At 35.6% G+C, this 24,801-nt stretch overlaps 1 protein-coding gene across 22 annotated transcripts in view; it reads left to right on the forward strand.

Annotated features, from left to right (window-relative positions):
* KDM6A (lysine demethylase 6A) overlaps positions 1-21,119 on the forward strand; it is a 181,268-nt gene extending 160,149 nt beyond the window's left edge. For 8 of the 22 annotated variants that reach the window (XM_027963010.3, XM_027963011.3, XM_027963014.3 and 5 more), the window contains 6 exons: positions 2,416-2,603; positions 3,382-3,523; positions 15,480-15,587; positions 16,318-16,444; positions 18,932-19,102; positions 20,244-21,119. In XM_027963010.3, the coding sequence (XP_027818811.1) occupies positions 2,416-2,603; positions 3,382-3,523; positions 15,480-15,587; positions 16,318-16,444; positions 18,932-19,102; positions 20,244-20,273 (766 nt within the window). In that variant the 3' untranslated portion in view covers positions 20,274-21,119. Of the gene's footprint in view, positions 1-2,415; positions 2,604-3,381; positions 3,524-13,758; positions 16,218-16,317; positions 16,445-18,931; positions 19,103-20,243 lie in introns of those variants that run through there. The other 14 variants (XM_027963012.3, XM_027963015.3, XM_027963017.3 and 11 more) reach the window with 2 other exon arrangements.
* The last annotated feature ends 3,682 nt before the right edge of the window (positions 21,120-24,801 follow it).

The following is a 24,801-nucleotide window of genomic DNA, read 5'->3' on the forward strand; positions in this document are numbered from 1 at the left end:
ACTTACTAAGCTGGATATCCTAATGCATGTAAGCAGTTTTCACTTACCATTCAGCAGGAAATTGATTTATAAAATGATTTGATTATAAACCTATTATTTTGTGTTATTGGGAGTATTGTAAGAAAGATACCTTAAAACCACTTCATGCAATAGTGATAGTCTTGAATTTAATGGGTAGAAAGTTGAGTTGATTAGTGGGTTAATTAAGCAGTTGATGTATAATAAATACTTGTTTATGTGAAAGAAACATTGTTCTTAGATAAATGGCTTTAGAAATGGAAGGAATTCTATAATTGAGCACCCTTAGAGGTTGTTAATAACTTGAATGTATTACTCTTTGCTGTATCATGATGATACAAATTCTTTTTAAAACTACATTGGCAACTTTTCTTACAAAGCAGTTTTATAAGGTTTAAACAATAGCTTCAGATATTGTCACCTAGAATTGAAAGAATTCACATAGTGGAAGTGTTCCTTTCCTTAAGTTCCTAGAAACTCTTCATTTAATTATCTTCTGTTAAAGGGTACTTGGGAATTGTTTATTTGTCTTATTTTGTTTAAGAAATTACTCCATTACTTAAGATCCTGATTTTTTTTCCATTTGTAATAAAATTGGAAATTCTTATAGCTAAAAATATAAATTATACATACATCTGGTGTTATTTCCTCTCCAGCCCAGTAGGATAAAGAGGGAAAACCACCTAAAACATTTATATATGCGAGACTTTGAAAATTAATTATACACCTATTATACATACTGACTTATAGTTTGCAAATTTTGGGTTAAAAGATCCTTGCTGTAAATATCTTGATTTAGTATGAAATGTAAATATAGTTTACATTTTTATTATATATAGTATATATATACTATATAAATATAGTTGCAAAAACAACCATAATACAACAGAATTTCTTTATATACAAGCAGAAGGTAATCACCTTTTATTTTCTTTGCTACATAGGTTTCCTTTAATTGTAAGAAAGTTCAAGATGTGGAATTTTAAAGAGTCAAATGCTCTTATGAAATAACCTGATCCATTTTAATCTTTACTGGACCAGCAGTCTGGTGGTAGCAGAGAAAGAACTGTATAATACAGAAAATCTCTATAGTGTTTCAGAAATATTTATATTTCTTAAACTTTGAGATACTATTTAGTATATTGTTGTAGGTACAGTACAGTGATTCTTTTTCATTATTTCTGAGTAGGAATGACTATTTTTAGGATTTAGTGTTCTTTTCTATCTGAATGGAGAGGTAACCTGGGATTACTTAATTGGAATAGGCAGATGATGTCTAAAAAGCTTGAATGTGGGGATAATAAAAAAGTCTGAAGAGTTAGGTAAATTTAACTAAGTTTCAGAAATACCACTTGCTACCTCTACATTTCAGTGTAATTTTGTTTCGTAGAAGGATTGTTACTTGTGATATTAACTGATTCTACCATATCTGTATAGTTTGTTTTATGACTTAATATTTGTCATGAAATAACCAGTCACTTGACTATATGGTAGAGAAGATACTTGATTTTTTGTCGTCGTTATTAGTTTGGGTTGTTTTTTTTACCCTAGCTGTTGATTATTAGATGGTGTTGATTGCTTGCTTGCTTTTGGATAGAAAGTTTTCTTCAGTTTTAAAACAACAACACATGGGATAAGTAGGGCTAGGATTTGTTTATAAACATATTCCGCTTTACAGACAAGTTTTTCTAAACTGTAGTTGTAAAAATATTTCATATTATGATGAAATAGAATTAAAAGCCAGATTTTAAAGGAAAAGCTTAGTAACATGTTGTTTCTAAAGTGTAGTGGTGGTGCTGGTGATTGTTATCAATATTTGTGCATGTGTATGAGTGTTCATTTTTTAACTGCATCATTTTAGTCAGTCAGTCATCAAAACTGTACAGAGACTGATATGCTATCCTCCTTTCCTGCTTAGGATTCAAAATAGCAATAGAGAACATTTCTGCTTTCTGTTCTACTTTTCCTCAGAAAATGAACTTGTATGTGCCATAGAGTTCCTGTTTATGGATTTAAATAGCTTGATGCCAACCCCACCTTCCATTTGCCTTTTAGAGATTTCTAGGTACACCAAGGAAAAGGGTTTAATCAAAATAGACTTTAGTGAAATGAAATTAAAGGTTAATGTATGTAAGTGTTACTTAAAATAGCTTTTGATTTCATTTGGATCTTTGAAAAATCAAGTGAAGGTAGTAATACTGATATTTAGATAAGTAATCCACTATTTAACTGTAATTAATTTCACTCACTTTATATACTACAGTTTCTCATTGCATAAGCTGTACATTTCAGTGCAAAGAATAACTGTATTTTTTAAAACTTCTGACATTGCCTTTCAGTCATGTAAGGAGCTTATTAAAATACTTGATCCATTTGTAATATTTTTTCTTATTTCAGAAATAATTTGAATTTCCTAATGGGTTCTTGGTGGCCCAACCTTGAAGATCTTTATGAAGCAAATGTTCCAGTGTATAGGTTTATTCAGCGACCTGGAGATTTGGTCTGGATAAATGCAGGCACTGTGCATTGGGTTCAGGCTATTGGCTGGTGCAACAACATTGCTTGGAATGTTGGTCCACTTACAGGTATTTTAAAGACTATGGCTTTAAGAAAAACACTTTAGTTTATAAAGGATTGTATCTGATGAGTATATTCGTTTTTCCTTGGAATGTAGCTCACTAGAAATCAGAGGAAGAATGTCTCCTTGAGTAAAAATTTAACTTGTAGTATAAGATAGTAAGTTACCAAATAGAAATCCAAGACTGTAGATCTCACCAAATGATAAATTTATATATAAGAAAGAGATACTTTAAATAATTTTTTAGAGTGCTTGATTTTGTTTTATAAAGGAAACCCTTTATGGGAGAAAGCAAAGTACAGTGGTTATACATTCTTTGAAATCTTTCATTATCTGATATGTCATATATATTTAGCCCTATTATGTTAAAATCTATTTGAATTATGCCTGCCTTTAGGCAGTATTAAGATTATGGCCTCCCAAGCCAGAAAACCTGGATTAGGACCAGAACCTGGCTTTTGCAACTTTGGGCAAGTTACAGAACCTCTCTGGGCCTCAATTTCTTCATCTGTATAATGGAAATGATAAAATTAATAAGATAACAGCACAGATTAAATGGTATAATATCGTGAAATACTTCAGCACAGTGTGTGGCACAAAGTTATAGTAAGCACTCTTTACATGATCACAACTATTATCACAATTTTTTTTTTAACCTTAAAAATAATTTTGTAATATTTTGCAATTTTTAGAATTGGTATTGATGGTATCACCTAAGAAAGTGATAGTGGTTATCTTCATATCTTGTACTTTGGGTTGCTTTATAACTGTTTTTTTTTTCCTAGCCTGCCAGTATAAATTGGCAGTGGAACGGTACGAATGGAACAAATTGCAAAGTGTGAAGTCAATAGTACCCATGGTTCATCTTTCCTGGAATATGGCACGAAATATCAAGGTCTCAGATCCAAAGCTTTTTGAAATGATTAAGTAAGTGCTTTCTAAAACTGCTGTAGTCCCTCTCTTTTTGGGGAGTGTTAACTATTCAGTACTTCGTCCCGCCCCATAGAATTATGTTGACATCAAAACAAAATGGTCCAGATGTTTAACAAAACATAATATGAGAGAATCCACATGTTAAAAGTATTTTTCCCTTCAAAATAGTCAGTACACTGTGGTACAAAGAGGAACAAAGGCACAAATAATTCTAAACCAGTAGATTCACAAACCTGTGCTGAACCACTCAATACCTAGGAGAAACTTTAGTTTTAATATTGAAAGATTGCACTTAGTATCAGAGGGAGGGAATGGCATCAGAATATTTTCTGGTACAGAAAATTAGCATTTAATATAGGCATTTGGCTTAAATGTTATTTTTTTTTTAATTTTAATTAAATCATCCATCTTATAATTGTCCCTTTTCTTATCTGCTTTAAACACTTAATACAAGGTACATGAATACGTATATCCCAATAAGCGTCTCATTTATTATCACAGTTTCTCTCCTAGCTACCTTATAAATTTTTTTAAGAGTAATATTTTCAAACAATGCTATATAGCAGTGTTTCCCCAGAGTGTTTTCTACTACTACTACTTCTAACCCCAAAAGGTCGGGAACTCTGGTCAAAGAAATATGGGAATGATGGATTATATATTCAACAGGCTTCCCTTGAGGCTCAACTGGTGAAGTATCTGCCTGCAATGTAGGAGACCTGGGTTCGTTCGATTTTTGGGTTGGAGAGATCCCCTGGAGAAGGGAAAGGCTACCCACTCCAGTATTCTGGGCTAGAGAATTCCATGGGTCCATGGGGTCGCAAAGAGTCAGACACGACTGAGATGCTTTCACATCACATAAAGTTCAACATGTCCTTTATTTTTTTAATTTTTGGTAAAATGTTTTAGAGACTGTAAGGGTTGGTATAATTTTTTGAGTGGGGGGAAAGGATTATAATGTATTCCCCAAACGTATTTGTTTGACCAATATCTTTAAAGAATTGATCTCAAAAACTCGTTTTGAAATACACTGCTTTATACTCGCTAATAAAATTAGTTTGTCTTCATCTTTGTTAAAATAGTACTTACCTTAAAGTATTTCTCCTATAGCTGTATTAATTTGGCCAGCATGTGTTGTTTTCAAAATATTGTCTTTTGGAAAGAACCCTAGCTTCTTAAAGTGATTTCAAACCCAAATCTAAAATATTATTCAAACAAAAATTATGTAGCTGTGTATTATTTTATTCCTGTATCATTTACACTAGTTTATCTAGTCCTAGGCAGAAGTGATGGGGGAGACAAAAGATAACAAAAAACAAGCCATAGCAAGTAATATACAAAGCCTTTAAAATGCTAGATCTTAGGTACCATACTCTGTAAATGTGATTGGTAGTAGGATTGTCCTATTATGTCTCAGATTGGTCTTTTTAGCTGAAGAGTAAGTTTGAGGTTACTTTCTGGAGAAAAAATTATGTAAAGTCACCCATGATGATAGTAAGTTGAAAATGGGCATTAAACTAGAGGCTAACTCAGATCACCTAAAGGTAAAGGGATGGTACAGTATGGAAACCATTTATATGTAACAGCTCTAAAGACTGGAAGTGACTCATATTTTGGGTTCAGTTCAGTCGCTCAGTCATGTCCAACTCTTTGTGACCCCATGCACTGCAGCATGCCAGGCCTCCCTGTTCATCACCAATTCCCGGAGTTTACTCAAACTCATGTCCATTGAGTCAGTGATGCCATGCAACCATCTCATCCTCTGTCATCCCCTTCTCCTCCCACCTTCAATCTTTCCCAGCATCAGGGTCTCTTCAAATGAGTCAGTTCTTTGCATCAGTTGGCCAAAGTATTGGAGTTTCAGCTTCAGCACCATTCCTTCCAGTGAATATTTAGGACTGATTTCCTTTAGGATAGACTCGTTGGATCTCCTTGCAGTCCAAGGGACTTTCAAGAGTCTTGTCCAACACCATAGTTCAAAAGCATCAATTCTTCGGCACTCAGCTTTCTTTATGGTCCAACTCTCACATCTACACATGACTACTGGAAAAACCATAGCTTAGACTAGACGGACCTTTGTCAGCAAAGTAATGTCTCTGCTTTTTAATATGCTGTCTAGTTTGCTCATAGCTTTCCTTCCGAGGAGTAAGCGTCTCTTAATATCATGGCTGCAGTCACCATCTGCAGTGATTTTAGAGCCCCCCAAAATAAAGTCTGTCACTGTTTCCACTGTTTCCCCGTCTATTTGCCATGGAAAGACGGGACCAGATGCCATGATCTTAGTTTTCTGAACGTTGACTTAAGCCAACTTTTTCACTCTTCTCTTTTGCTTTCATCAAGGGGCTCTTTAGTTCTTCGCTTTCTGCCAAAAGCGTGATGTCATCTGCATATCTGAGGTTATTGATATTTCCCCTGGCAATCTTGATTCCAGCTTGTGCTTCATCCAGTCCATCATTTAGCATGATGTACTCTGCATATAGGTTAAATAAGCAGGGTGGTAATATACAGCCTTGACGTACTCCTTTTCCTATTTGGAACCAGTCTATTTTTCCATGTCCAGTTCTGTTGCTTCTTGACCTGCATATAGGTTTCTCAAGAGGCAGGTCAGGTGGTCTGGTATTCACATCTCTTGAAAAATTTTCCACAGTTTGTTGTGATCCACACAGTCAAAGGCTTTAGCATAGTCAATGAAGTAGAAGTTGATGTTTTTCTGAAATTCTCTTGCTTTTTCTATGATCCAAAGGATGCTGGCAATTTGATCTCTGACTCCTGTGCCTTTTGGTCTAATCTACCCACCATTTGATCCCAATTCCCTAAATACACTTGGGATTTCATCAGCCAATATTGCTTCTTTTATTTGTGCTTTCTTTTTATTTAATGAGTATTTGCTGACTATATGTAAGGCTCTGGGTTAGGCACTGAGAGTGTTTTTATATATATATATATATATATACACACACACATACATACATACATATATACATACATACATACATATATGTACACACACACACGGCATAGTTCCTGTCTTGAAGTAAAAGATAATGCATAAAATAAACAGATTGAAAGAAACACAACAGATCCACTCAGTACTTTCCAGCACCACAGAGTCAGCGCAGTTCTATGTATTCTGGGAGGCAGATACTTTGTGTAAAGGGTGCCAATTTAAGACCAAACTCTTGGACCATTAGAAAGGTTCTTCATTTCATCCATGAAATAGTACCATGTCTCCTTTGGTCCAACACAGTCGTGTTTTCCTCAAATGAGGGAATAAATCCCTTTTCTTTAGTAGAGCACCAGGCAAAATATTTAACTTTTGTGGAGAAGCCCTGTTACACTAACTCTGAAATCTTACTCGGCATGATAAGCTGCTTACATTGCGAGAAGCTTAGAGGAAATCCAACTGTCTAGAGGTGGTAAATTCACACTCACTTTAGACATCTTCACTTCCTCCTGCTCTCATTTTCTCCCTAACACCTACCTCCTTTGCCCTCCCTCCTGACTTCCCTACTGTATATTTGCACAAGTTGAAATATGTATATTGTAGTGAGAGCTTGGAGTCCTAACCACTGGACCACCAAGGAATTCTCTGAAACATATATATTGTATGATACAGCTCTACTCTGTGTGTGTGAGTGTGTGTTTGCGTGTATGTGCTGGAAACAGTTGATGGTACATTCTGGCTTGAGCACAATGTGTGTGATGAGTAGTAGAAAGTTCTTAGTGGCAAATCACGTATTGAGTGCTAGACTTAAGTTTTTTCTGTTGGAGAGCTTTGAGTAAGTTTTTAACTAATAAGATCTAGTTTGAGTTTCATAAAGATGTTTCTGGTAGTTAAATGGAATTAGCTCCTGGCTGATAAGATACAATTCTGGATTCTAAATGGTTTAGTAATAATGTTAGTTAGTAAACTGAGCTTGATCCTTAGCCAGGCACTGAGCAAAATGGTTCCCAGTCTGTATTTCAGGTGTGCCTCTCTGCATCCCATGGTCATGGTTAGAGCCAAGATTTAAGCTCATATCTGTCTTAGGTAAAAGCTACTTGCATGTATCTGTGACATGGAGCTTCATTTTGAAACAGCAACGGGTTTGAAGAGCCAGGGAAATAGTGTATAGAAGCTAGTTTATCAGAAGCTGTAGTTTTTCAGAAGCCGTAGGAAATGCAGGATTCCAGAGAGCAAAGCTGACTGACTAGGGGGTCTTCTAGCTAGTGGTTTGAGATGGTCTTGAGAGGAAGGGGAGGGGTGGAGCTGGGGACAGAACTTGGGGAAATACTTCTATTTAAGAAAAGCAAATAGGAGAACTAGGTAAAGGTTGGAAGAGAACGCAGAGAATATATTGATACAGAAATAGAGAGGGAGTCTTTTCCCACAAGCTCAGTTTCACTGTAAAACTGTATCCACATCATTGCTTTGCTCTTTAAATCTAGTATTCTGCCAGTAAACAAAGTAGTACTTGCATTGGCTTGTGAGCTATACAAATTTTTAAGAAATGGTTCTCCCTTATAATTCCTTCCCTCTACTTTGAGTCATTTTCTTCATCTCCTTCCCGTTCACCATCCACAGTATTTTGACTTTCTACCTCAATATGCTCCTGTCACTTCTCTCGCTGAGGTCACCAGCAACAACAAACTATTCTAAACACACAAAGGCGCAGATACAAACTTTCTTTCAAATCCCCATTTGTACCTTATATCTGACCCACACGTCCCTTGTCAGCCGTTTCTCCATTTTATTTAGATGTGTGCTTGAATTTTCTACTTATTTTTACCACTTGGTATCTTAAGCCATCTTTACTATGAACTGCAATTTTTACACCCACCTTTCTCCTCCTTTGAATTATCTTTCAGTAAAGTATTGATTCATTGTACATTTGATGATATGAATTGTAGGCTGTTTTCAAAGAAAAATATCTGCTAGATGTAAGAAGTGAATGGAAAAGATTTGCAAAGATGTTCTTTCTTAACTTTCTCCTTGCATTACTGCTTTTAATTCTTAAATAGTGTGAACTTACAATGTGTGATTTTTAGGTTTTCATGGTTAAATAAAAGTCTGCCCAACCATAAAGAATCTAAGCAAAATTTACCTTTGCCTTCATGTACACTCACTCATTCAGCTCTACCCAGTTCTTTTCATTCTTTGATTTATTTAATCTATAAACTGAGTTGGAACTCGGGTATCATGCTAGGTGACAGAAGGATCTGTTCACTTCTCAGACTGCTTAAAATAATGTGGGGAATAGTCAAAATGTTAAAATACATGATCTTTGGTTTAATGATGGAAATACTCTTTCAAAATGAAAACCATGGGAGAGCACAGAGGAAGGTACTTCTTAGAGAGGGGAACATTTTAGAAAAGGCTTCATGGAAGTAGTACTACAGCTCCAGAGTCCTTTATCCCAAACCCCTTAGACCAAATACGATTTGATATTCTGAATTCTTTGGATTTAGAAAGATAATACAGTGTGTTTATTTTACCCTCCTACCAGTTTATGGCAGTATGCTGGAATCAAATACATTAATATTTCTCCAGTAAACATAAATAGTCACTCTCATGAGCTAAGTAAAAACTCTAAAAAGCCCCAGGTCAAGTTTCAACACCAGTGAGTTTATGAAAAATTTGTGGGATTATAAAAAATTATAAACTGTATTTGTACCGAGTGATTAATAACGGGACATGATGTTCTCTCCAGTTGTCATCTACTAATCCTTTGTTATCATTTTGAGCATGAATTACCTGTAGTTATTTTTAAAAGTCTATACCATTCTTGTTTTTTTCTTTGTACTTTTAAATTCAAGTTGAGTCTTTTGGAGCCTTGCAATTTCATAAAGTCATTCATCTGAGTAAGTCATTTAGTAAATCTCAAAATTTCTACATCCTAGCTGTGTTTCTAAAATACAGTCATCTTCATACTCTCCTTCACATTCTTCCAGATGTCTCCTACATTGTCATGAGTCAGAGGAATACTCATTATCTTGATTACTTCTTTCATTTTATACTGCAGTGAACTTGACTTGAAAAGTTCATAGCCTAACTCCTTAGGAACATTTTAGTGGAAGCTTAGTACATTAACATCTCTTTTGGTTTCCTTCCACCGTTTTAATGAACATAAACTTTTTTCCACATATCCCATATACTGCAAGCAAGCTTAGTTTCTCCTTCTTTAGACTAAATTTTGAAATGTCTCTCAGGATTAAACCCTACTGGATCATTTATATCAGCTAAAGAGTATAGATTTAAAATTTTGTTGCTAAACATTTCAAGGAGACTTAACATTGACAGCAGCTGCTAATGAGAAGCCTTTAGAATTTTCAATCTTTTTAATAATCAAATTTGCATGGTAGATCACTTGCCAGCAAGATAAGTACTCAGTGGAGGGAAGAAGATTTAGAGGCATATTAGAAGGTATTTATTATATTTCAGATAAGAAGGAAGACAAAGGATAGAAGGTAAAATAGATGTATGGATTAATTGAGTGGTGGAGGTGAGAGGGGAATCAGGATTTCTGGGGTTTTGGCTTGGGCCATGCAGTGAGATATTTATTCTTGTTGATGAAACTAGGAGTATAGGAAGAAAAGAATAAATGGGTTAGATATGATCTCTTAGCTGGCTGTGTATCTTCTTAGCTGGCTGATAGGTAATCCCTGCTAAAGTGTTAGCTGTTGAGTTTTCTGAACCATTAGCTATCCTTAAAGTAGACCAGTGCCCACACAAAGAAATGCATTAAGAAAGACAATAAAAGCAAAGCTACTGAACTCTTCCTTCAGTTCACTGAACTATGACTGTCCATGTTAATATATCTTATTATCCTCTAAAATATATTCCGTTCAGTTCAGTCGCTCAGTCGTGTCCGACTCTTTGCGACCCCATGAATCGCAGCACGCCAGGCCTCCCTGTCCATCACCAACTCCCGGAGTTCACTCAGACTCGCGTCCATTGAGTCGGTGATGCCATCCAGCCATCTCATCCTCTGTCACCCCCTTCTCCTCCCACCTTCAATTTTTCCCAGCATTAGGGTCTTTTCCAATGAGTCAGTTCTTCCCATTAGATGGCCAAAGTATTGAGTTTCAGCTTCAGTTTCAGTCCTTCCAATGAATATTCAGGGTTGATTTCCTTTAGGATAGACTGGTTGGATCTCCTTGCAGTCCAAGGGACTCTCAAGAGTCTTCTCCAACACCACAGTTCAAAAGCATCAATTCTTCGGTGCTCAGCCTTCTTCACGGTCCAACTCTGACATCCATACATGACTACTGGAAAACCATAGCCTTGACTAGACAGACCTTTGTTGGCAAAGTAATGTCTCTGCTTTTGAATATGCTATCTAGGTTGGTCATAACTTTTCTTCCAAGGAGTAGTAAGCGTCTTTTAATTTCATGGCTGCAGTCACCATCTGCAGTGATATATTAGGATATATAAAATAAATAATTATTTTAGCACAATTGAAAATTTCCACTTAAGTTCAAATATTGATCACTAACTTCTAGGCACTAATCTAAGCATGTATGTAACATATGTACTCAGAATAGCACATAGTTAGATGTGCCCTCTTTACATTTGAGGAAACTTAAGACTTATGTATAGAGCTGGGGTAGGAACCCAGGCAGTCTAACTCCAGAATCTGTGCTCTTTCATAGGAGCTTTTTCTGTGGCTTTTTCTCTGTGATCTCTTATGGCTCTGATCATAAAAACATGGTAATTGCTGAAAAATATCGTTAACAGATTTTAGACATTGTTTCTAATGAAGTAAGAGGTTCAACTAGTTTTTACTTGCCTAATCATAAGAATCACTTGAGACTTATTAAAATTCATTTCTAGACTCTGTTCCTAATAAGTAAATTCAAAGCTCTGTGTGAAGAACCCTGGGAATCTCTTTCACAGTGATCTAGATGAATCCTATGATCCAGACAAGTTAGGGATACCCTAGTCTAGATTTGATCTCTTTTAGAATTAATAATATTTTTGTTTCCCTTTTTTTTTTCACACATATTATAGATTATTATCCTATCTACCCTGTTATCTATATAATATATACTTTATCACTAGCACTGAGTTTTTGAGTATAAATTAAAGCAAACTGTTACCTTTTTCCTTTGATTCCCATGTTTCAGTGACTATATGAAGTGTTCTACAACTCTACAGTCATAGCTTATTGGCCTAATAACTGAGTAAGTGGTATCACCACATAGCATAGATTCTAGTGCTGTTGTCCTTGGGTTATATTTAACCATACAGTGTTTCGTGATAACATTGAGCAAACAAAATATAAAAAATCCAAAAGCTCTCCATTCTCATGGTTAACACATACTTTGCTTTCATGCTTGTTTTTTCTGAAAATTCTTAAGATACCCATTTCTTCATTGACTGAGACCTTGATTTTCAGCCATGTGGTTGATTTAAATGAAACTGTTAGATGATTTACTGGCATTCAGATACTCACTGCTGTCGAGGTGAATCTACCTCTGGAGTGACAGGTGGCAAGTTTTGAGGGCTTACCTTTTGGCTCACTTTGCCTACATGGCTCTTTCAGTAAGACAGATTGGGCAAGGCAAGGTACTTCTTGGTACACTTTTAAAAGTTATTTATCGTGTACTTCTTAGTGGCAGAGATTGTTACCATAAAGACTAGAAGTGCCATACCAAGTTAAACCATGCTGCTGCTTATCTCCACACCAATATTTGGGAACTTACTTTGAAAACCTTAGGTTACCCCCAAAATGTCAGAGTAATCACAGTGTTTTCTTAACTTTAACATAATCTAATATCACTCTGGCTTCACTCTTTTATTTTTCTAGTCCGGAAACCTCATCCCAAGATTAAAGTCATAAGAACCGTTGTTTAGTCCCTAAATAATCCCCACACTACCTTTGCTCATGGAATTCTTTTTGCCCGGAAGGTACCTTCCTCCCACTTCTCCTTCCTGTCTCATCTAAATCGGCAACTTCTTATTGTTTTTTTTTTTAAATTGGCAACTTCTTTATGAAAACTTTGGTGAGTTCTACCTCCCTCTCCTTTTAGCGTCCATGACATACTTAGTCTGTCTGTCTTTTGCCTAATGTATTGATTTATGAATATACTGTGTATAATCATTTGTCCTCATTGTCTTCAGTTTTTTTATTGTAATATTTCAAGTATATTTTCATTTCTATCGCCTACGGCAGGCCATTTTCTAAAATTCCATCCCACTTTAGGTTTCATTTTTGCCAAATGGGGTTTTGGTTGGATTATGTTCTCTATAACCTCAAATACATCCAGCCCTCAGTCAGCCTCTTGTGATTTTCTTCCAAGCCAAATCTGCCTTTAATAGCCCCTGCTTTTTGTGTAGTCTTTTATTCAAACAACTAAAAACATTAGTCCTAAAACCAGATTGATCCTGACTGATCTTGCAAAGTCAAAGGAAAGTTTGATTCCCAACTTCTCTAGCTCCTGAAATGCTGAAATTTCTGACCCCGTCCCTAAGATGCATTTGAAACAGCATCTTCTATCTTCTTAAACTTTTTTCTAGTAATTTATTATTTTGCTTTTTGACAGATTGAATTTTTTTATTGAAATATAGTTGATTTGCAGTGTTGTGTTTATTTCTGCCATACAGTAAAGTGATTTAGTTATATATATGTAGTTAGCCATACCTTTCAGCATGTGAGATCTTAGTTCCCCAACCAGGGATCAGACCCGCGCCCCCTGCATTGGAAGCGTGGAGTCTTAACCACTGAACCTGCAGGGAAGTCCCAGTTACACACATATATACTTTCTTTCTTGCAGTCTTTTTCCATTATGATTTATCTCAAGATACTGAATAGAGTTACCTGTGCTATACATAGGACCTTGTCATTTATCCATTTTATATGTAATAGTTTACATCCGCTAACTCCAAAATCCCAGTCCATCCCTCCCCAATTCCCTCCCCCTCCCCCTTTAGCAGTCACAAATCTATTCACCATGTCTGAATCTGTTGCTGTTTTGATAGGTTCAATAAATTGAATTCTTAATTGCTGTGCAATAAACTTATTAAAATTCCACAAAACTAAAATGAGGAAACTGCAACCCTGATTTTATTTGACTTTTACTTTTTAGCTCCTCAATACACTCAAACATTGTCTTCATATAAAATCAGTCTGGGATTATTCAAAGCAGAACAGATTACTGTTAAGTCAAATTTTGACTATTATATGTGTATCTTTCCTAGGATCTTTTCCTTAAATCTCTTTATTTTCTATTTATTTTCCCCTGCCCTTCAGTTAAATCAGATTCCTTCTTGAGGACCTGCTCATTGCTGTGGACTCCAGAAGAGCCTCTGTCTCCCTCAATTCTTCTTCTATTCCAACCACTACCTTTTGAAAATGGGAAGGAACAAAAAATTTTACCATTCAGGAAAAAAACATAAGGGCGAAGGGGAAACCGCAATTTGGTTATTCATTGTCAAATCAGATTAATAGAGCTGTTGGTTTTCTTAGATTCCTGTATCTCACAAAATAAAAATTCTGGAACTGTGATTTCAGAAACAGAATACTGTTGGCTTAGGATTTATTCTTAGCAGCCTTAGCTCTAACCCTTTATTATTTGCAGAAGAGTAGTATATTACCTTTTTTCTAAATGAAACTATTATAAATTATAAACTGCAATCTACCTGCCAAAATAGTAGTAGCATTGGAACCGAAAGTTCATTTGCTGAGTAAAGAGTGGAGCAAGACTCCACAGGACCGAGGCTCTGTATTGGTGGAGGGAGAACTGTGCTGATTGAGAACCTCATCTTTTAAAGGGGCGTGGGTAAGAAGATGTGAAAGGAGACCAAAAAGACGATAGTACAGTGTAAGATAGTGAGGGGAAACTTGAGATTTTTTGCTTTTACAAACCCCTAGCACAATAGGGCTTCCCAGGTGGCTCAATGATAAGGAATCCACCCGTCAAATGCAGGAGACACAAGTTTGATCCCTGGGTCCCGAAGATCCCCTGGAGAAGGAAATAGCAACCCACTCTAGTATGCTTGCCTCAGAAATCCCATGGACAGAGGAGCCTGGCGAGCTACAGTCTTAGGGTCTCAAAGAGTCAGACACAACTGAGCGACTAAACAACAACAGTCCAACTACTTAAAAATAGCTTTATAGTATCAGCTTCTCAGGGTCCTAGTGCCCTAGTTTCCTGATTTGTAGAGTGGAGATAATAGTGCCTCCTGCACCAGCCTTAAATGGTATCATATGTGCCAAGTATCTAATATCATATTCCCTGTCTGGTTTACTTATTCATTTTTATTGTATTATTTTTGTTTATTTTCCCACATGGGATCCTAGTGGAGTCTATAAATCTCCAAAGGTATCTGCTGAGTTGTGGGTGTTGTTTTCCTGTGAAAAAGACCTTATTGTGAAGCCCTGCTTTAAAAACTTATTGTTAGATCAGTGTCTTCAGAGATGAAATGTATGGGACACAGGGAGGGAAAAACGGAGAAGCAGGTACTGTTTGAGAGCTAGCAGCAAAGCCTGAGTTTATATGCTCTCTGTTTTTGCCATGTTCTAAATTTTTACTTGCTCTTTGACTTGCAACCGTAGTCTTAAGGCATTATTTTGTTTATAAATAAGTTAAATACTCAAGAATTGCTATATGATGCTTAAGGAATTTGCCTTACAACTATAAAGTTGATATTACTTTTTGCTTATTAAATAAGTTATCAGACTATCTTTAATCATCTTTTTTTTATGCTGGCTTTTAACTTATGTGGGTTCTGATAAGTTATAATACTTTAACCTAGTAATTTATAAAATAGCAAGGAACTATAAATTACGAGAAATTTAAAATGCTATAATTTATCGTACTTTAAATATTAGTGGTTCCATAGTCATATATTTATTGAGCATCTACTACATGTTTGGCACTGTCCTAAGTGCTGAATAGACTATGCATAAAACAGATAAGACCTTTACTTTCAAACAGCATTCAGTTGCTAAACCCATTTCCTTTTCTTTAGGGTGTTTTCATTGTCTACAAATTTTAGAGCTGAAAAGTGCCATACAGATCATCTAGTCTTACTTCTCTATTCAAATGAAGAACCTGAACCTCTAAGATCCACAGGAGAGTAAGAGAACTTAGCAAACAACTCCAAGTAATGATAGCAAACTATAGGAAAATCAAACATTGTGAGAATTTACTGTATCATTAGCATGAGATTAGAAAACGTGTAAATTATAAGGAAAGTTCAATTATGTTAATATGAATGAAAGATTTCACGGTATTCAAGTCAAAATCAGGGAATTTAGTGTCTTCTTCAATACTACAGTGAAACCATTTTTGTATTGTGTGGTAACTATTATCCATAAATACTTTTTTGCTTATATATCAAAAGTTTCAGAAGCAACCATATTAGTGATGCTGTTTATAAGTATCTAGGTAGTGTTGATAGAAATAATGTGCTTTCCTACTTTACTTAAAATCATAGAATTCACATCTGGGATTCAGACCCCTATTTCCAGGATGAGACATTGACTCCCAAAGAGGTTAATTGACTTGCCCAAATAAGAGCCCAAATTAGCAACTTATATTTAAACACAGGGTCAGGTTATTACATTTTGATATTTAGATGACAGTTATTCTCAACTGTAAATGATCTAATAATTATCATTATCAGACCTGCTAAGCATTAGTCTTATTTTTTAAATTGGAGAATATCTGAGAAATTGATGAAATAAAATTGAACTTACAGATATTAGAACAGACTCTCTTGGCATTACTTCTGTTGATACATCTTTCATGCTTAAAATATTCAATATTCAGTTGCTGGTCACAAATAACTTTCCCCCATACTCTAGGTATTGTCTTCTGAGAACTCTGAAGCAGTGTCAGACATTGAGGGACGCTCTCATTGCTGCAGGAAAAGAGATTATATGGCATGGGCGAACAAAAGAAGAACCAGCACATTACTGTAGCATTTGTGAGGTAAATAATTGTTCTTATTCAGTTGTTGTTATAAACCTCTTACCTCTCCAGTTTGGGTTTCTCTTTAGTTATTTTTTTAATGTACTTTTATGTAATGCATTTTACTGAAATTGACATTGTGTTCCATGTTGTTATTTAACTACTATATTAAACTTTATTCTGGTGAAATGCCATTTCACTAACTGTGAATTAACTGAATTAACCCTAAAAGTATTTACTAGAATCATTTATCTGGTAGATAATAGTTGGCCCTCCCTATCCACAGGTTCCTATCTGTGGATTCAGCCAACTACAGATCGAAAATATTTGGGGGTTGGGGAGATATTCCAGAAAGTTCCAAAGAGCATGACTTAAACTTGCCATACACCAACAACTTTTTGTTTCAGGTATTATAGGTAATCTAGAGATGATTTAGATATAGAGGAGGATGTGCATAGGTTATGTGCAGTTAGTATGCCATTTTTTGTAAGGGACTTGAGCATCCTTAGATTTTGGTACCCATGGAGGGTCCTGGACCCAATCCTCATGGATACTGAGGGACAGCTGTGTTTAACAGATGATAAGTGTCAAGTTAGGGCTTCCCTGGTGGCTCAGAGGATAAAACGTCTGCCTGCAATGCAGGAGACCCGGGTTCCATCCCTGGGTTGGGAAGATCCCCTGGAGAAGGAAATGGCAACCCACTCCAGTATTCTTGCCTGGAGAATCCCATGGCGGGGATTCTGGAGGACCTGGCAGGCTATAGTCCACGGGATCGCAAAGAGTTGGACACGACTGAGCGACTTCACGTTCACTTTCAAGTGTCAAGTTAAATCTTGAAATTTTAAACTGGGAACACTCCAGGTGTAGACAGATGCCAGTAAACTGGATATAGTTCAGTGTAGTTTCAGGCAGATCATTGTTCAGTTCTCTCTGGTACAATTCACAGTACGTTGGTCAGGCTTCTCCTGTGGCCAAGGCTCGCAAGAGATACAGAAGCAAAGATGTGGTACCTGCTCTGAAGGAGCTTACATCCTACTTAGGGAAGACAAATTATAAACAGTTCTATTGTATATGAGACTATGGTGAATGCAAAGTTGGTCTGACTGTTAGGAAAACACTAAGGGGAGAAAATGACCTGAGTTTTCCTTTCTAGTATTCACATGAGTTCATCAAAGTATTAACATTTGAGTCCATCCTCTAAGGATGAATATGATTTTAGGCAACTAAAGATTAATATACGGCAAAAACCACTACAATATTGTAAAGTAATTAGCCTCCAATTAAAATAAATTAAAAAAAAAATAAAGCAAATTTTCCTTTCCAATTAAGTAAATAAATAAAAGTAGAATGAATGTTTTTATGAGCTGTAGGAACAGCATGGGAAATGGAATGGTTTCTTCAGAAAAGGGTAAATAGTTCAGTGTGATTAGAACACAGCCTGTGTAAATTCCATTTTTGAGTTTGGTTGGTAGGAAGTTTGCAGAGCATTTTGAATGATTTTAAGGAGTTTGGTACTTACCTCTGAGATCATTGAAGCTCTCAAAAGTTTCTGAGCAAGTACCCAAGTTGCATAAGTATTTCAGAGAGAAAAGTGATTGGAGAGGATGGAGATAAGAAGCTATTGCAATGGTCTTAAGGGTTGTCATCCTAAGGCCTAAACTAGAACGTAGCAGTGGGAATATTGAAGGAGAGGAATTAGAAAGATATTTCAAGGTAAAATTCACAAGACAACTCAATAAATAGCAGAAGTGAGGGACAAGTTGAAGAATGTTCACAAATTTTTCAACTCAGATTATGAGGTTTATGTTATTTGTTATTGCTCATTGATAGTAATGAAAAACATGGTTAACCCTGGGATTTTAATAACATAATTTCAAAGAAGACATGAAGTCATGAGAATTTTCTTTCCTTGAATATATTAGCCAGGGATATTAATGATCCATTCCAAACCTTGAAATTGTGTAATTTTGACATTGATTTTTATTTGAGATGATTGAATCCATCAAGTTTGTTTTGAGGTTTGGCTAAGCACTAAGCTCTGTGATAAGCTCTGGAGTTTCAGTGATGAGTAAAACATAGTCTTCATCTTTGAGGAGCTCAGTCTATTGGGAAAGACAAGTATCTATACACAGTGCTATCATTGAGAAGTAGAAGGAAAGTAAGGATCACTTTCATCTGATTGTATACTGATGTTTTGAATTTAAAACAAATAGGCTGACCTTGATCAAACTTTTGGATTAGGCTTTTTGCCAGTGGTTTTAATGCGTATGTCATTCCCCTGGGTCACTCCCCTAAAGATGCAATCCCACCTATGTCTTCGGGTCTGGTACAAAATAAACCCATCCTATTATAAGATTCTTAAACAGAGCTATGTTTGTCTTAGTACCCACTCTTAATCAGTAATCACTGTCCAAAACTCCTTGTAAAGTAGAACTCTATATAGCAAAGTAGTACAATAAAATAAATACTACTGTATCTATTGAATGCTTTTTATCTTGTATGAACTAGGTGGAGGTTTTTAATCTGCTTTTTGTCACTAATGAGAGCAATTCTCGAAAGACCTACATAGTACATTGCCAAGATTGTGCAAGAAAAACAAGTGGAAACCTGGAAAATTTTGTGGTGCTAGAACAGTACAAAATGGAGGACCTGATGCAAGTCTATGACCAATTTACATTAGTAAGTGAAACCAACATGTGAGTACATAGTTAGCTGGATAGGGAAGCACCAGGATTTGTTCTGCCACCTAATGAGTAGGAGGTAATGAAAATATTTAAATTTTCCTTTGACTCATTAGATATTTCATGAGGAAATACTCATATTCCCCCCTCCTCCACTCCAGGTATTTATTTCTATGAAATTGTCATATTTTATTTTTACTTTTCTTCCTGAGTGAGACCAGCCCTAAATAATGTCACAGTAACTACATTTTAAAATGTTTGTGTACTTTTAGAACACTGTCACATCCTTTGTTTCATTTGATCTCAGTTGATAAAATGTTTGTGTGCATAGGTTATTAGTGTCCACAAAATGAGTCAGTATGTATGCTTTTAAATAACTTCTGCTTTTAGAGCTAATTGTATTTATTTAAAACCTTGTCCTTGCCAGAAGTAGTAACTTTACAGGAATATTTGATGGAGCTTAACTTCCTGGTACGTTATATAACCTTATGAAATTCAAATACCTTTATAAATTGCACACAGTTTTAAATTTTAAACAGCAGATGCTTAGGGGAGAGCATTTTACTCTAGCACATCAATAGTTTTATGAATAAGAAATAGACATAATTTATAAATTGCTGAATTCCTTCAATACTTTTTCTCACGTATGTGGTCAGAAACTGAATCTTTGAAGTTTAGCTTCTGGTATTTTCACTTGAATAGTCTTCAAGATTGCTTGAAGAAGAAGAAAATTACCTGTTAAATAAATTATTATCTAGTTGAATTAGGTTCTGAAGCAAGTCACCAAGGAAGTTATAATTGATTTGTTATATTATTTTTTACAAGCCTTCTTTTAATTTTTAAGCAGTTTCAAAAAATGGTCAACCTAATAACATTTTAAGAGTTTTTGACTAATCGATGGAGAAGTACCAAAATGTAGGGTACACTAAGTAGGGTAATGGTCTCAGACTCTTAGGAAAATTGGCCAGGTGGGGGACAGTAACGGAGGTTATACTGGACAGAGTGTGGCAGGCAGTTAAACTTTCTTGAGAAGTGTTATTGCCCCTACCTTTTTACACAGACCATGTTTGTAGCCTTGAGCTACGAAACACTATTAACAATTTATATACCAAAGTAACATACTTTACTTTCATTTTCAGGCTCCTCCATTACCATCCTCCTCATCTTGATATTGTTCCATGGACATTAAATGAGACCTTTTCTGCTATTCAGGAAGTAACCCAGTTCTGCACCACTGGTTTTTGTAGCTATCTCGCAAGGCTGCTGGCTGAAAACTGTGTCTATGCAACCTTCCAAGTGCGGAGTGTCAACCAACTGGACAGGGGAGAGCTTTGCTCCTACTCCAGGACTCTCACAAAGCTGATCAGCTGTTCTTCAGAAACAAAATAATAATTTCCATGTTTTGTATATATCTGACAAAACTGGCAACATCATACAGACTACTGACTTGAAGACAACCTCTTTTATATTTCTCTATTTCTGGGCTGACGAATTGGTTTTCATCTGTCTTTTCCCCTCTTCAGAATTTTCCTTGGAAAAAAAATACTAGCCTAGCTGGTCATTTCTTTGTAAGGTAGTTAGAAATTTTAAGTCTTTATTTGGTCAACTTTTTTTTAATGTGAAAAGTTAGGTAAGGAACTTTTTTACTGCTTTTATGTTTTTCTGTCTTGTTTTGAAACCATGACGGTTATTACACTTCTGGTTCCTAAATAAAATGTTTAAAAAATTAACAGCCAAGTCACAAAGATAATGGATTGCACATAGACTAAGGAATAAACTTCAGATTTGTGATTTTTGTTTCTAATCCTGATGTAAATTTACACTATTTATAAATACGTATTTATTGCTTGAAGATATTTGTGAATGGAATGCTGTTATTTTTTCCAGATTTACCTGCCATTGAAATTTTAAGGAGTTCTGTAATTTCAAACACTACTCCTATTACATTTTCTATGTGTAAATAAAACTGCTTAGCATTGTACAGAAACTTTTATTAAAATTGTTTAATGTTTAAAGAGTTTTCTATTGTTTGAGTTTTAAAAAGACTTTATGTACAGTGCCCAGTTTTTGTTCATTTTTCAAATCTGATTATATATATTTTATATATACTTGTGTATGTATATATAATATATATAGAAATCTGGATATATATGTATAAAGATTTAGAACTTAAATTTTTCTCGTTTTAAGTTTCCCATCTATGGTAGATTTTTGAGGTGTCTACTGTAAAGTATTGCTTACAAAAGTATGATTATTTTTAAAGAAATATATATGGTATGTATCTTCAAGACCTAAAATGTCAGACTGGTTTATTGTTAAGTTGCAATTCTGCAATGACAGACCAATAAACAGATGCTGCCAAAATGTAGTATAATAGTAGAAAACAAATAGTGATTGAACTTAAAGTTTTAAAGGGCATGTTCTATGGGCTTGACAAATCCTGTACATTATTTGTTAGTGTTTTCTATGGAAAAAAGATTCAGATGAAGGGCTCTATTTTAGAATGCAAATAAATTAAGAGACTTATTTTTTAATGTTAGGCAGTTTTGACATTTCATGCTTTCCTGTTTGCATGACATGATATGGGCAGGGGAGGGAGTCTTTCAATTCTGTAGCAGTAGTAAAATAGAGTAAGCTATATTAGCCTTACAGAATCACTTCTGATTAACAATAGTATTTCATATTATAATGTACCTTGCATTTGACACATATTCTCATTTTATCATGCTGCTCTTTCTAAGGTATTTCCAGGAATATTTAATGAAGAAGCATAGAGAATGCTCTAAGTAAAGTTATATATAACTAAGGAGAATTTATAATCCTGTCTGGTAAAATGCTATGCTGACTGGATTAACAAGTTCTCTTTTTCAGATAGTTTTGGAGTATGTTGTCCTCCTGGAAACAGTTTGAATGCTTGAAAGCATGGAGACATTTTATCCAGTTAGTTAATAATTTGGCAAATATTGAACTTGAAAATCTACTAGCAGCAGTCATCTCTTGACAATTTCAGAAGGAAATAATTGCAAATGTATTTTAGTGAAGAAGCAGTGCTGCTTAAGATGTTTAACCACTGATATTTTTAAAAGAACTCAAACATTTTTGCAAATAAAAATTGCAAGGCAAAGAAATTAACACAACATTGTAAATCAGCTATATTAAAAAAGAAAAATTGCAAAGAGCTATCCAGAAGCAAAGATTATACGAATGCTAAAGCTATGCTTAAATGTTCCTTAACCATTTCTACTTTATCTTACTAACATGTCTTATTTTCTATCATTTTATTAAGATATATTTCATTGCCAAGATTGATAAGTTGTCTGATGTTTAAAAGTAAGTTAGTGGTGGTTAACTAAGTACATATTTGAAAGTTAAATGACAAGAGTAATACTTGTTCACTTAGTCTTTGAATGGGTAAGAGGATAGAAGACAAATGAAATACATCAACATTACTCTGAAGTATAAGTAGATGAACAAAGTTACGTAAACCGCTTTCTTTTCATCAATTTAACAGCTTTTATAATTTACGTTTTTCAGGTTTCAGAAAATATAGAATGATTTTTTAAAATTCTTTTTACTGCTTGTATAGATAAATCCCTGTAACCACACTCTATCTGGGTGCCTTAATAACATCCTAACACACACATTGTTTAGAGAAAGAAGCTAATACAGTGTATTGAAAAAACATGTTGATCCAGAAAGTGGGAATTAAACCATATTTTTTTCCCATTGTCACCAGCTAAACAGTAATATTACCCTGTCAATATAGGAGTTCAACTTGTTTAACTCATTTAAGTTAAATCAATTAAAACATTCTGGCTTCTGCATTTAGAACTGAAATCCAAGTCACTTTTCCAAAGTAGTAATTTGACATTTGGAACTTTGCAATTACCAGTCAACTGAAGTAAAAGATCACGAAATATTATGAAATTACCTTAAATGAAGTGTCTGCTTCTCAGAACGTCTTTAAATTATCATGTGTATTTTCATTTAGTCAATATATTTAGCATCTCCTAAAAAGTGAGTCTGCGTAAGATGTGATCTACTCTGCATACACACGTCTCATAGGAGATTCACATTAATATGCCAAGCAAAACCTAGAAGAGATAACAAGAAGGGTGAGGAGTAGTATGGCTTGCATTTCAGCAGGATTTATATCACACCTTCTAGAGCAAGAGGATTTGGGAACTAAGGGGTTAGAATAATGTTAAAGACAACTGGAGGGATAGGAATCCTGCTGTTGCATGATAGATGTTTACACTCTACCCTGTAGTTACTGTGGACCCATCCACGGAATTAAGCAAAAACAGCATTGAATTTGCAGTAGTCTACTTGCCTGCTTTAGCACACTCTTGTCTTACACATGGCTGCCCAAGGGATAATTCTAAAACATAGAAATTCAAGGAAGAACTGATTTGGACTTGAACTTTGGATGTTGTTGAGTTTGGAAACGAGCACAGATTTGAAAGACAAAAGTCCACGGGACCGATTAGATGTCTCCTGTGGGTAGGGGGTGCTTCTAACTAGAAGAGGAAGTAAGAGCAGAATTGTTTATAGTGCATCCAAGTAGTTGGAATGAGGAGAAGCTTGAACCAGAGCCATGTATCTATCTGTCCATAATCGAGCTGGTGCCAGAGGAATCATACAAGAACTGTATGGTGAGGGGGAGAAATCAAATACTCACTTAAGAACACGAGCATATAAGAGGAGAGGAGACTGCAATGGAGAAGAAAGTTAAAACAGCCAAGGTGATACTAGACAAGCTGAAAGTTTTCAAAAGTGACCATACCCTGTTGCAAAGATGAGGATTAAGTGGATTTCTTTGGGTTTAGCACAAGATGGTGACATTTGCCAGGGGATCAACAACTGGATCACAGTGGATGCGAAAAGGTATTGAATTTGAGGGATGATGGTCTTTCCAAAAGCACTGGGATTCGATTACATTGGTCATTGTGAAATAACACAGTCATCAGTTTTAAACACTGTATCATGGTCTTGAGTGCTTTGCACAGTAATTAATTGTTTTGTATATATACCATGAGGTAGCATCTCTAGTGGCTCAGTCAAGAATCTGCCTGCAATGCAGGAGACCCGGGTTCGATCCTTGGGTCAGGAAGATCCCCTGGAGTAGGAAATGACAACCCATTCCAATATTCTTCCTTAGGAAATTCCAATGACAGAGGAGCCTGGTGGGCTCCAGTCCGTGGGGTCGCAATGAGTTGGACACAACTTAGCAACTAAAGCACCAACCACCACCACACCGTGAAGCAACCCATGTATTGTCAGTATTTTGGTTTAGAAAGGAAGACATATTTTCAGTTGAAAGGAAAATGAGGATAGTATTTTTTCGTATGGCCTAAAGATACCTAGAGATGGTTAGATATCATCACCAAGTCAATGGACATGAATTTGAGTAAACTCAGGGAGATAGTGGAGGACAAAGGAACATGGCATGCTGTAGTCCTTGGGGTTGCAGAGTTGGGCACACCCTAGCGACTGAACAATAACAGCAAAGATACCTGCTATGTGCAAAGCACAGTATTTTATTTTAATCCTCACAATGACCCTCTGAGGTATGTTTTAGCCCAGGGATCCCCAGCCCCCAGGTCGCAGACTGCTACCGGTCTGTAGTCTGTTACAAACTGGGTGGTACAGGCAGGATGTGAACTGCAGGCAAGCTAGTGAGCAAAGCTTCATCTG

This window comes from Ovis aries, chromosome X, assembly GCF_016772045.2.
Source record: "Ovis aries strain OAR_USU_Benz2616 breed Rambouillet chromosome X, ARS-UI_Ramb_v3.0, whole genome shotgun sequence".
NCBI classification, from domain to species: domain Eukaryota; kingdom Metazoa; phylum Chordata; class Mammalia; order Artiodactyla; family Bovidae; genus Ovis; species Ovis aries.